At 39.8% G+C, this 14034-nt stretch overlaps 1 protein-coding gene across 1 annotated transcript in view; it reads left to right on the top strand.

Moving 5' to 3' along the window:
- DES (desmin) overlaps positions 1–14034 on the top strand; it is a 164978-nt gene that overhangs the window by 78923 nt on the left and 72021 nt on the right. Inside the window, exon 4 of the mRNA XM_044075870.1 lies at positions 12447–12608. Within this exon, the coding sequence (XP_043931805.1) occupies positions 12447–12608 (162 nt within the window). The remainder of the gene's footprint in view (positions 1–12446; positions 12609–14034) is intronic.

The raw sequence follows: 14034 nt of genomic DNA on the forward strand, positions 1-14034 counted from the left end.
CCTCATCTGCTTTGCTACCAAAAAGATTGTTCTTGTGTAAAGGCACATCCAGTAATTTAGATTTGACAGGTTCAGAAAGGGGCTGTTCCCTGAGCCAAGCATGTCTTCTAATGACATAATCAGTGGCTGCTGCCCTGCAAGAAGCCTCCAAAGTGTCGAAACCACAATGTAGAGAATGTTTAGTGACAAGAGTGGCAGAATTCAATAAATCATGCATGTCCTTACTCTCCATCAGGGAAGAAACACCAGCAATTGTAACCCTAATAGCCTCCAAAGTATGCTGCTGATACTTAAGCATATGAAAAAGACAATTAACAGACCTAATAGCCAGGGTGGAAGAAGTATAAACCTTTTTACCCCATCGATCTAAGGCCCTAGATTCCCTGTCAGAAGGACCAGGATTTTTAGCAACCCTGACTTTAAAACCCTTAGGCCCCTGAGAAATATTCTCTGGATCAGCAGTAGGATTCTTGAAAAGGAACTGATGAGAATCAGGAACTCTACAATACCTGCCAGGCTTTCTGGGAGCAGGAGGAACAGAATTAGGAGTCAAAGAATTCTCCATGAAAACATCAACAATTCCATAATCCTTTTAGAAGGAGGAGGCTGAGAGCCCTTGATAAGGGTCAAGAGATCATTAGCCATTTTAACCATCGGAGCCTGAGGCATTTGAGAGGAAGCTGACGCCTGCTTAGGAGTAGATTTTCGGTTGGATGGCCTGCTAGAAAGCCAGAGGGACTCGGGAGGCCTAGCCACCACAGAAGTCTGAATTAAGGTCATCGGTCTGGATCTGGTCTCCGGGCAGAGAAAAGAGGCCTCAGAAGCCGCCGCCTGCTTAGTGGCTCTGGATCCATCAGAGGCGGTGACTGGCAGAGGGTCAGAAGATAAAGTGGAAGCCTGCGGTATGGAGGAGTCAGAAAAGGTCTCTGCAGATACCTGCTGCTGAACATCCACGGACTGCAGGGGCAAAGAAAGTGCCTCACTGAGTACCTCTGTGCCAACAACCAACTTAACAGGGACATCGTCAGCTAATTTGACCCTAAGCCTGTTGCGGTCCTTATCCTTGTGCTTCTTAGGAACATCTGAAGTTGGGAGACCAGAAGACGCCATACCGATGAACTTAGGCCAAACTCCGAAATGCTTGAACAAGATCCTAGCTCTACTGCATATGGTATGCGGGTTGAAAGAAGCACAGAGAACACAATTAGGGATGGCCTGCTCAAGGCCCAAACAAGTAATACAATAGGAGTGAAAATCACGGTGCGGAATCTGTTTTCCACAGGCAAGACAGTTATTAACTTTCTCTGTCATTCGTTAAAGCAAGAAAAGAGGGTCCCCAATGGGGTACTTATTTGAGGATGTCTTCAACTAAGCAGTCGGAATACAAAAAGAAGGTACTCGGCCGACTGGCACGTGTTCAAATGCTTCTGCTTTGGGCACCGTGGCAAGAAAGACTGAGGAAATGGCATTGGCTGCCTTCTTTTGTACCTGACATCCTGACGTCAGGCCTAAACCAAAGGCAGCCGACATCATATACCAAGGACTTTCGTATTCTAGCCGACTGTGGGCTACCAGGAGCCAGATAACCCATTTTGTAAGGACTGAAACAGTGAGACACTATGAACATCAAGGGTGTCCAGCAAAGAGCTGGACGAATTGTGTGACAGAAGACCTGCAATGGTCAGACATTACTGTCAAAGAAGAGTGGCAAAATGTGGCACTGAATCAAGAGAGATGGAGACAGTTGACATAATACCCTGACCCCATTTAGAAAATGGGAAAAATGGACTTGATGTTGATAACGATGAAGACTTCTACCGAATGCATGATTAGCATTTTCCAACAGTCTCTGCAGCCAGCTTGGTTGAATTCTATATCTACTCACTTTCAGATTTTAGAGCCAGAGAAATATATAACTCTGGTAACAGAAAATCAATGCTTTTATATAGCTTTATAACCTCAATGACCAATCATTGCCTTAGCTCATAACTTTTTTTTTTTAACGAGGCCCCTTCCTCTTCCCCCTGGAGATGTCGGCACTTTGCCCTCACTGTAAATTTCACTTTGGAAGGTCCTCCCAGTCTCATTTCATCTGCTCATTTTATTGGCCACTGAAAGATCTAACTGGGAAGGCCTTCCCTTAGACTCTTAGAGCTTGAGTAAGCCTTTATTTCATATCACTCCACTCACTTAGTGCAAACTTACTTTTAAAATCTGCAATATCTGGGCCTTGACTACCAATCGAAGGAGAGTCTATGAATTGCTTCTCAGTAATCAGCTTGGGAAAAGTGCTTCAGTTTCATTCTTGGTGAGAAAAGCAGCAGAGGAACACTATTTCCTAGCCTTCCTAAAATTACCAATCACCAGAAAGCTTGAAAACTGCTTCTTAGGAGCCAACTTGAGATTAATGCTGCTTCTTTGCTTCTGGAGAGAGAAGAAGCAGTGGAGCATTTGGGGGGGAGGCATTGGCTCCTGTTGGTCTCTGATTGGGCACTGTATATGGCACTGAATGGTTTGGTTGCAGTTTTGATGAAAATCTCTTTAGGGCCAGTGTGCAGCTTGGCTGTTTGTTGTGTCCAGCTGCTGTGGGTTCTATCCAGGGTACTGACCAAATAAAGACTACAGCAAGTATACTGAACACAACAATATCTAGGTTAGATGGACAGTGCAGTGGTGCAGCGATAATGTTGTCACCTCACAGCAAGAGGGTCTCCAGTTCAATTCTTGGCTGGTGTGCTTTCTGTGTGGAGTCTGCATGTCCTCCTTGCATTCGTGTGGGTTTCCTCCAGGTGCTCAGGTTTCTTCCCATGCTACAAAGACATACATCTGGAGCATTTCTCCCTGGGCCTCCGCTGAAAATTGTCTTCCTTCCAAGTCGGACTTTCCTGGTTAACAAATGTTAACTAAATAAATAAATAAAATAATACTACTTCTCATGAAGCAGCTTGGGATTAATGCACCTCTTTTGCTTCTGGTGAGAGAAAGAACTACAGATCGCTGACTCTTACCTGCATGTACCTGTGATCTCCACTACCAGACAGACAGCACCTCTAGTAATTAACTGTAAACCTCACAGACACTATTCCCACTTCAGCACACATTAGTAAGCATGTGGGACTATGGCTCTGCATTTTCTGTCTTTGTAGACATCTTTGTTGAAATTAGCATCCTGTGATAATGTAGCAGTTGTCAAATGTTTACTGACAATCACCTACTAGTTAAACCAACTGACACAGTGTGTGAGAGATGCAGTTATTTAATACTATTGGAGACAAAACTCTCACATAGAAACACTACAAATAACAAGCAAGTTGTTAGTACCACACAACACCACACTAAAGCTATCAAACACAGAACAGACCAAATACATAGACATACATAAGATGAGGCTTTTAAAAGTAATTACCTAAACCATAAAGGCCTCTTAAATATTACCTAAGAAACAAGTAACCTCAGCAACCTCATAAACCCACAGCACAGTCAGCACCCACCACAAAACATACATCAAAGAGTCACAGTGTCTCAATTCAAAAGTCCTTAAGGCAAACCTCTGCATAATCTAACATCCTAATCATAAGATGTCTCCATTGTGAGACACCTGGTGCACAACTCACTTAGCTGTGCAAGGAGAGGGTCATGGTTATCTGCCTATCGGATGCCAGTGTTCACAACATCACTCAAGCACTCATGTCCTTGCACCACAAGTACATATATGATACAGTCATAGTGCACATGGTTGTAAATGAATTGAGACATACCTCCCTGGACTATATAAAGACAGACACAATGGAGCTCTCAGAATATGTGTCTGAGGCAGATATGAACCTAGTACAATCCCAGAGTCCCTGCACGTATGGCAGCTGCATGGCCCCAAAAAGACAGTAATCCAATATCAAACAGAGGAGCCAGCAAACTATGGCAAATAAGTTTAATGTTTAAAATAACATATCAAGCATAGAAACAGAAAAAAATAACAGACCAGTTTTGGCTATAAGATAGACATAGCCTTCATCAGTGCTATAGAAGACAAACCATTAATTGCTCCATTTTATAGTAGACATGTAAATAAAGTGAAAGTTCATCTGGAGGCATGAAGAAGAGAATTATATTGTGGGTATTTTCGATAGTCCTCTGTTTCTAAAGTATGGTATGCATTCCTGGTCACCAGGACATCCAAATAGGTGATTTGTTGCAAACTATAATTAGCTGTGAATTGGATGCCCCATTTGTTATCATTGAGGTACCCCACAAACTCCATTAAATATTCCCCATCAGATCTCCATACCATCCAGCAATCATCAAGAAAGCATCTCCAGATGTCAATTTCATCTAAATAGATATTGTGTATGTTGTCATAGATCAAAAGTTCCTCCACATGGGCCTGACTGGTGATTTGCTTGTGGGCTGTGTCCCCTGTGGTCACTGTATCCATTGCAGGAATGTTATCAAATCTAAAGAATTTACTAGTAACAACACTGGGAATGTCTATGACATTGGGTTCTTTGCAAACTGTAGTACAGACTGGATCGTCTACCTCGCAACATGTACCTGTTCTGCCTTTTGCGTAGGCCAAACCTCCAGGCCCCTAAGGCTACAAATATCAGAACACCTTAGTGATATCAGAACGAAAAAGCCTAGCAATGCCCTTTATAAACATACGACACATAAGAATGCTTTTTTTAGATTCATTGTGATCGATAAAATTATGGGCAATATAAGACTACGGTGGTGGTGCTGCCCTAGCATTGTCGCCTCACAGTAAGACGCTGTCCGGTTCGATTCTTAGCTAGAGCGTCTTCTGCGTGGAGATATGTGTGAATGGGCGTACCTTCATTGAAGGTTGTGCGTCAGGGCTGGTAACTCGGCACGTAAAAATCAACTACCAATCATTAGCAGACCGGAGTTCCGCTGTGGTGACCCCTAACCGGGAAAAGCCGAAAGACGCAAACAAAGATGAATAAAGCCAGATGGCATACAATACTTAATACTAAGGAAAATAAATGGATCATCAAATTAGGTGGATTATTCCCACCAGGTCTCAATGATCATCTGTGAATGGCCAATGAACTTTAACTTTATTTACGCCTACTATACAATGGAGCAATTGATGTTTTGTCTTGTATAGCACTGATGAAGGCTATGTCTATCTTATAGCCAAAACCAGTCTGTTATTTTTTTCTCTATTTCTATGCTTGATATGTTATTTTAAACATTAAACTTATTTGCCATATTTTGCTGGCTCCCCTGTTTGATAGCAGATATGCCTAGAATGGCATTTTATCTACACCAAGAATGATACTGCAATTGGAACAAAAGATTATTGACTTCAACAATTGGCTTAGGTTCTAGTGTCATTCATTGGGGGTCCAGTATATATCAGCCTGGGAGGAGATGGTAGACAGTCCTAAATGCTTTGCCATGGGGGGCTTGCTCTTATTCCCCCAGGCTTTCCTATATTGGCTAAAACTTTGTCTACCCCAAAGTGTTTTTTTAGGCAACAGCAGTCCTCAAAAATTTCTAATATAACAAAACAGAATCCGGATAACATAAAGGAATTGCTGCTCAATGATAGGAGTTTTAACAACAAAATTCAGTCCATGTAAGCACTCCTTATTTTGAAAAGCATTGATGTATGCATTGTTACCAGACATGGTTCAAGACCATTGAGAGCATGCCTTCAGTGCAGGGTTTCAATGTCTATCAATCATTAAGGCCCACTGCACTAGATGAAGGCAGTAAAAATGTCAGCGTCTCCATATTTGTACAAAAAAAAAAAAATTACCTCCAGACTAGTTAGTTAGACAAGATAACAATCTGGAACTATTTTATGTCCAACTTACCATTAAGTTTTGTGGTTTCCAAACAATGGCAACCATAACTAAGCCTGCATTACCTTTTTTTAACACCGCTATTGGATTATCACTGACAGAGGCAAATTTACATTTATACAAAAGTTATCAAACTGTATTAACAAACATTATACTTCACATACATTGTTATATATATCATATAACCTAAGCAATATTACATAAATTATTCAATTTCTGCCCTTTTTTAAAAAAAAAAATCTTTATTAAACAATCACTTACAACATAAACAATCATACATTTATATAAATGAAAACAAACCACACTGACACAATCCTAGTTGCAAGCATTTTACTTCACAAACCATGCTGACACACTCCCAGTTGCAAACATTATACATCACTTATAATCTACCCAATAATTTTCAGTCAAACATTCTTCTTCTTCTTTCGGGTTTTCCCAGTTAGAGGTCCCCACAGCAGATCACCTGTCCACTCATGATTGGCAGTGGAGTTTTATGGTGTCGAATTGCCAGCCCGGTGCCCAACCTTCCACAGAAGGCACACACATACACGCATTCACACCTAGGGCCAATTTAGAGTCTCCAATCCACCTACAGCATGTCTTTGGGATGTGGGAGGAAACCGGAGCACCCAGAGAAAACCCACGCAACCACAGGGAGGACATGCAGATTCTGCACAGAAGGCACCCCAGTCGAGGATGAACCAGAGAACCTCTTGCTGTGAGGTGACAATGCTAACCACTGCACCACCGTGGCCGCCCAATTTTCAGTCAAACATTACATAGGTAATTTAAGTCCTGCCTTCTTTTAAACTGCATTCCTCCCCTGTATGTACTGTTCCCACAATTCCCACTTTTCCTATGTAGTTTGCTCCAACCCAGTTATTTTATCTCTGTTACTATATTTGCTACTTCTAATATAGCTAGTTTAGATTTTGATTTCCATGTTCTAGTACTTACTTTTTTGGCAGCTACCATAATTAGACACAGCAAGGTCTTACCATGTCTAGGCAATTCCGATTATGTAACATAACTAAGAAAAATCATCCCCGTTGTCACACCAATCTGCCCACCTAGTATGTCCGACATTGCATTCCGCAGGGAAACCTTAAAGTCCGCCAACCTACCGCACTTCAAGAAAATATGTTCTATGTTTCCAAGTACCTCTTCCTTCCCCATCACACCTCCAACATTTGCTGTCTACCTGAGGAAAAATCCTCTGAAGTCTACTTGGGGTATAAAAATATCTATTGTAAACATTTCCACGCAAAAATCCTAAATCTTCTAGCTTTTTGTTGCATATTTGGGAGACAAACATATATCCTCCCATTGTTTCTTTGTGAATTGCTTATCCAGTCCCTCTTCCCAATCCTTTCTAACCTCTGATTGATTCTTATAGTTATCATGCAATATTTTATATGCTCTACTAATCATCCCTTTTTTAATGGCAGCTCCTGCTCTAGATTATAGTAAAAACTCTACCAGTGCTGGTCTTTCCTTTAGGACCCCTCCCTTTTTCTTTTTATTTGCCTATACTCTGATATCAATCCTTGATAAGAAAAGCAATCACTAACCTGCAGTCCAAATAAATTCTTGGCCTTTTCCCATTCTATTACTTTTCTCTCTCTAGTTATTTGCTCCCAATACCTTGGTTCCTTTGGCAGTTTTCTCCAATAAATTCCAGACCCCTTGCCTATTGTCTATATCCTTAACTGCATGCAGTCATCCCTATCAGGAGAATCTCCTTTCTCCATTCCTATGTTGGCTTAGTTCTTAGAATACTTTCTGCTACTTTATGGATATAATATTCTGTATGATTATTGTAAGTCTCCTTAAAGGCCTGCATCCAAAATCCCAGTCTCTCCTTGTTTCTTGAGATTCCCCCCATTACAACATCATCCCTTTCCACTTTGAATTATAGTTTTTTGCTTGTGGTATGTATAGGAGCCTTAACTGTGTAGCTCTGAAATACCCCTTCAAATTGGATAATTCCAATCTGCCCTGTTCTACTGGAAGTATCAGCTTATCCCACTGGACTCTTGCCATCTTCCCCTTCCCGATAAAGTCCTTCAGCTCTTTATTAATTGCTATCCACAACTTTTCCTCTGGTTGATAAAAATATGCCTGACCTGTTTATAAGATTAAAGGGACTAAAAACATTTTGACTGCTTGCATCATACTATCCATAGCCATATAAAAAAGCTTTCATTTTCTCAGTTTTTGTATTATCTCTTAGTCTCTTACACATATCCTTAGCTGCTACATCAGAATCATTTTAATCCACACTCCTAAATACGTCATTTTATCATGTCCCCATAAATACGGATATTGCTGAACCAGTTCGTGGGTGGGTACATAATTTACTATTAATTGCCTTTGTTTTAGCTTCATTAATTTTGTATCTCAAAAAAGATTTGAAACTATCTCAAAATGTTCTACAACACTGTAATGTCTCTTTCTGGTTTTGTCAGATATAAAATAATATCATCTGCAAACACAGCCAACTTTTCTTGACTAACATACCAATTATATCCTTGAATTTCTGAGTCCCTTATTTTCTTTGCCAGTGGTTCTAAATATAATGTAACTAACAAAGGGGAAAGAGGACACCCCTGTCTGGTTCCTCTGCTCAAACAGAAATTATCAGAGAGGAACCCATCCACTTTAATTCTACCCCCGGCCCCTCACATATCCTTTTAAATTAACCTTATAATTTGTTCAGGAAATACTCTGTTTAATGCTTTCTCTGCATCAAGATCCACCAACAACAATGGTATCTTCTTACATTCTGCTTCCCTATGGATCATCAGTGTTCTGTTAATGTTGTCAAATGTTTGTCTCCCCTCCATAAAACTGCATTGATCCCTATTGATCAATGTTGGCTTTACTTTTGTCATTCTTTTAGCCATTATAGACATGAACACTTTATAATCACGGTTTAGTATTGAAATGGGCCTGTATGGAGCTGGGTCTGATGAAACTTACCATTAAGTTGATCCCTTATCACATCATGGCTAATAATAAGCCCCCCTCTATGTTCCCTTCAACCCATAATTCCTGCCTAACTAGTATGGAGTTCCCTATGCTTAAAACCAAACACCATTATCCTAGGGAACTTCAACTACCCTCCATTAACTAGGAGACATGCATATCCAATAATATGTTTTCCCAGAGATTTCTGGATTTCATCAATACAAACTCTGTGGACCAGTAAGCCTGCACCTCAACCAGGGGAGATAAAATCCTGGACTTGGTCCTCACCAATATAGGAAAGCTCTGCTCCCTATATATTGTAACTCCTTCTCTCCCTGGTCAAATAAGACCACAAATCAGTCATATTTACTTTAAGACTGAGGAAAGAAGCATCACCCTATATCTCTGTATTCAGAGAGTATGGCTTACAACTCTTATCACAACACTGCTTATGCAGAATCCTTTATTGCCAAGTTATATGCACATTTGAATAGATGCATCTGTTCACCTACAAAGTACATATAATGCCAAATTCAAAAACAGAACACATATGGTAGAACTGAAAAATAAATAGGCTGTATAATAAAAGGAAAAAACTCACTGCACATAAAAATAAATGCAACTCTCAAGATGCAAAACAAGCTTTTGCTAAACTTAACAGGAAAATGGCGACCCTGATCAAATCAACCAAATCCAGATATGAGGTAAAAACTGCCACACATGCAAAGAACATCCACAAAGTCTTCTTTAAGTATGTTATAAAGCTTAGAAACAATGCCCATTATTGTGCTGATTCAACAGTAAACAATATCACATACACAGACACAGAGGACATAGCCAAATGACTAGCAGATAAATTTAACACTAACTTCACCCCCCCACCTCTTCCAACTTTCTTAGATTTCATATCCTTTCCTAAAACCCCACCTCCAATCTCCCATGAACAAGTTTTCAAGGCACTATCTAAGGCCAAAAACACTGCTTCTATGGAGCCAGATAACATATCAACCTGCTTACTGATCAACCTGAAACAGGACCTGTCAGAACCCTACAAAGGCTATTCACTGTCAACCTCCAAACAAGCTTTGTGCCAAACAAATGGAGGATAGCAACTGCCACCCTGTTGTACAAAGGGAAACATCAGCAGACCCAGGTAATTATACATCCATAAATATGGTCAGCCTCATCTTCTGTAAGGCTATGGAAAGGATCATTGTGGAATTAATTAATAAGGACATAAGTAACCTAAAAACTCCCAACCTAAGCCAGTTCAGATTTGTTAAGGACAGAGCTTGCATAATTAAACTGCTAGACTTCTTTGAGAAAGTTACTGAGTGATGAATGAGGGCAAATAAGTACACACTACATATCTAGACCTCATAAAGGCATTCAACTCCATTTCTCACTCTGGTATTGTAGGCAAATGATCCCAACTAAATGTTAATCTCTAGATAACTTGCTGGATAGCAAAATGGCTGAAAAGTAGAACCCATAAAGTTAGGGTTGGCTTCTCTACCTCCTCCAAAAGACTTGTCACTTGTGTTGTACCACAAGGTTCAATCCTTAGGTCACTCCTCTTTGGCATTTACTTCTCAGCAATCAAAGCCATTGTTAAGGGTTTACGGCTGACCAGGTTTGCAAATGACCATAAACTTGGTGCCATTATAAAATCCCCAGAGGACACTGAGCTCCTCCAGGAAGGCCCTTCCTAAACCAATAGCTGCTGTCAAAACCATGGACTGAAACTGAATGCACAGAAATGTGCATTAGTATTGATCAGTAGGCAAGAAGTCCCTAGTATCTATCACATTGCCAACACACCTCTGAAAATTGATCTACCAGTTAGTGACCTGGGAACCTATGTAGACAGTAAGCTGCCCTCTACTTACTATGTATCCACTATTGTAAGAAAGTGCTTTTTCATTGTATAACTCATTACTAATGGTATGGGATCAAGGTCCAGGAATGTGACCATTCCACTGTATTCTGTACTCATGAGGCCAATCATTAAATATAGTGCCCCTTTTGGTATGTACGAGTCCAAACATTTGACACAACTCGAACTTTCACAATGCTTTCTTACTAAGAACATGGAGGGACTTAAAACAATTTAGACCTTAAAGCTTTGTCGTTGTTGTACATACAGATGTTGAGAGGTGATTGCTGCATTGTGTACACAGCCTGTCAAATCTACTACACATTTAGAAATCCAGTGGGGGCATAAACGCTCATTCAAGAGATCTAAATCTCTTTTTTCCACAAAAACAGAACATGTTGGAGGGATAGATCTATAGCACTGAGAATGTCACTTCTTTGGAATCATCTTGCTTTCCACTTAAAGTAAAGTACTTCTCTTGTACTATTCAAATATAATCTGGACAAACGGAGGGATAAATGCAAATTCACCCCTGGTTTAGTGCCCTTGTTCCTCATGGATAGGGAATATGTAAATATTCTGCTAATCTCTGGGTTATTCATGCTTTGAATATAAGAGCTAAAATAGTCATGGGAACGTATGACTAGGCTTCTACATGGACCAATAGCATAGTAAGTACCTATGAATCTATGAGTATGGTCTCTGATTAAGGTGTTCACATGATATGCATTGCAATTTATAGCACAGAGAGGGCCACATCACAACATTCAGGAGAGAGACAGATAATGCGGTTGCAGAAAGGAGAAAGTGATTGCATTCAGTAACAGAATACTTTTGCAAGTCACCAAATGCTGAGTCATAGCTGAAGTATTTAAAGCCTTATGAGGGATGTTGTTGCAAGCAAATTTAACCCTATGAATGTTGTTACTATTAGGTAATCAGAAAACCTAACAAATAACAGCATGGCTTACCGCTCCTTTTCTTTGTAACCTTATCTCCCCTCTTTGAAAACTTTGTCATACTTGCATCACATGATCAACTATTACACTAAAAAGCCATAAATTCAGTGCTGCATCAGTTATATTGGCTTTTATTGTTTGCAAATACCATAGCTTTATTAACTGACTATATATATGTACAGTGCATGTTTGCTTTTATTATGAAGTATGCACTATACATACTGAATGTTATTTGTTATTGAGTAATGCTGTTGCTGAATCTTACCTGGAAAAGATTGTTTTGCAGTGGGATCACACAAGTCATTGAAATCTAAATATACAAAATGAATTTAAGTACTGTAACTATGAATCTGAAGAAAAAATGTGATTAATTTTATAAAACTATTTACATTAGCTAATATCATATCATATCAGCTGCAGAAAACCCTCTCAATGATATGGAGCTTTTAAATGGAAGGTATACTTCCTCCCACTTAACAGCCACATTCATGGAAAATGCAGAGGTTGACAGCAAAAAAGTGATAAGAATACATTTGCAGGTTAAGTCAATCAGTTTACTGTTATTGATCGCAAATAGTGGTCAAATAGAAGTTTCTGTAATGGAAAGAAACCACTCCTGTCTACCCTGTCATACTGCCTACTGACGTGTACGTACTACAGTTACAAGCTTGCGGCCTTCATGCTTGAAGAATTTTAGCTGTAACCTTTAAATGCAAGTTACAAATCTCTTGATAGTTCTGGTGACTCTTGCACCTGCTAAAAAATGACATTTAAACATTTTTTAATTACACATTCTTTTTTCCATTTCAGGAAGTACAGGAGTTGCAAGCTTTGCTTCAGGAGCAGCAAGTTCATGTTGAGATGGACATGTCCAAGCCAGACCTCACTGCTGCACTACGTGACATCCGTGCCCAGTATGAAAGTATTGCTGCCAAGAACATTGCTGATGCTGAAGAATGGTACAAGACTAAGGTACGTAACATTAACAGAATCAACTGCTGAATTATGAAACTTATCATAACACAAAGTCATAAAGAAATATGAAAAGAATTGAAGGCCCTTGTCAGGAGAAATATTTATGGCCCTGGCATTCAACATATTTTTTCAATCATCTGGTAAGCAGGTAAATGAGTGAACCCAAGGTACCACTTTTGTTTTAGTCCAAAAAGATACGCAAAAGTTTAATAGTAATGTGGAATATGCAGCAAGAAGTACACAGTCAGTACATGTATAGGAAAAAATTTCCATCCCAGCTTTATGTACATCTGAATACACCTTTGTAAGCATACCTTTAAGTAGAAAGTAAAGGCCATAACAGTTGTTTTACAATGGATGGAGGCTGATAGTCATACTCCATAATTTTGGACAATGGGATAGAGGAAATCAGGCTGGTTTGGAAGACTGTTTACTAAAAGCATTGAACAGGAGCTGAAAGAAGATACTGATGATGACAAAAAGCAGAAATATTGGTTCTCCTCTCCTCCACATTTCATGGCTTCCGACAACACCATAGCACAACCACCGCTCTGCTCTCTTTCACCAATCTGATCAACTGACATAGAATTAATAATAACTTTGTATCTGCAATATTTCTAGACCTCTCCAAAGCATTTGACATGGTTTCACATTCCTTACTACTAGACACCCTGACATCCCTATCCTTTGCCCCTTCCAATATAGCCTGGTTTAAAAGCTATCTGTCAAATAGGCAACAATCTGTCCAATGGCAAAGTGTACTATCCCCTTACTCCCAACTACCATAGGTGTACCACAAGGCTCCATATTAGGCCCACTTCTTTTCTCCTTATTTACCAATAACTTCCATACCACCACACAGCATGCTTCACTTATACAATACGCTGATGATTCAACTCTTATCTGTTCATTTCCATCACTTCCCACCCTACAACAATTCACCCAGTAATCCTTTAGCGCTGTGGAAAGTTGGATCATTCAGATCCAACTTATCCTAAACCCTAATTAAACCAAATTACTACTTTTCACCCCCAACAAAACCATTTCCACCCCTCTATCCTTCACTATCACCTTCAAAAATGGCACTATTATCTCTCCTTCTGACCATACCAAACTCGTATGCGTTGAAATTGATAAAAATCTACACTTCAATGTCCACATTTCACAAACTATCAAAAAAGTCCATAAAAAAATGGGAACACTATATAGGCAAAGGAAATGCATCTCGAAACCAACACAGATGACCCTAGTCCAAACTCACCTCTTATCTACTGTATGCTCCTCCTACCAATTCTTACCCAGCTTAGAAAACATGACCTTGCCAGAATCAAATCATGTTATAATACAATTGCCAAGTTTGCAAACAACTCCACCTTAAGAACCTACCATTGCCAGGCTATAAGGGAACTGGAATGGCTGGAAC

This window comes from Protopterus annectens, chromosome 6.part1 (genome assembly GCF_019279795.1).
Source record: "Protopterus annectens isolate FY-2018-M chromosome 6.part1, PAN1.0, whole genome shotgun sequence".
Taxonomy (NCBI): domain Eukaryota; kingdom Metazoa; phylum Chordata; order Ceratodontiformes; family Protopteridae; genus Protopterus; species Protopterus annectens.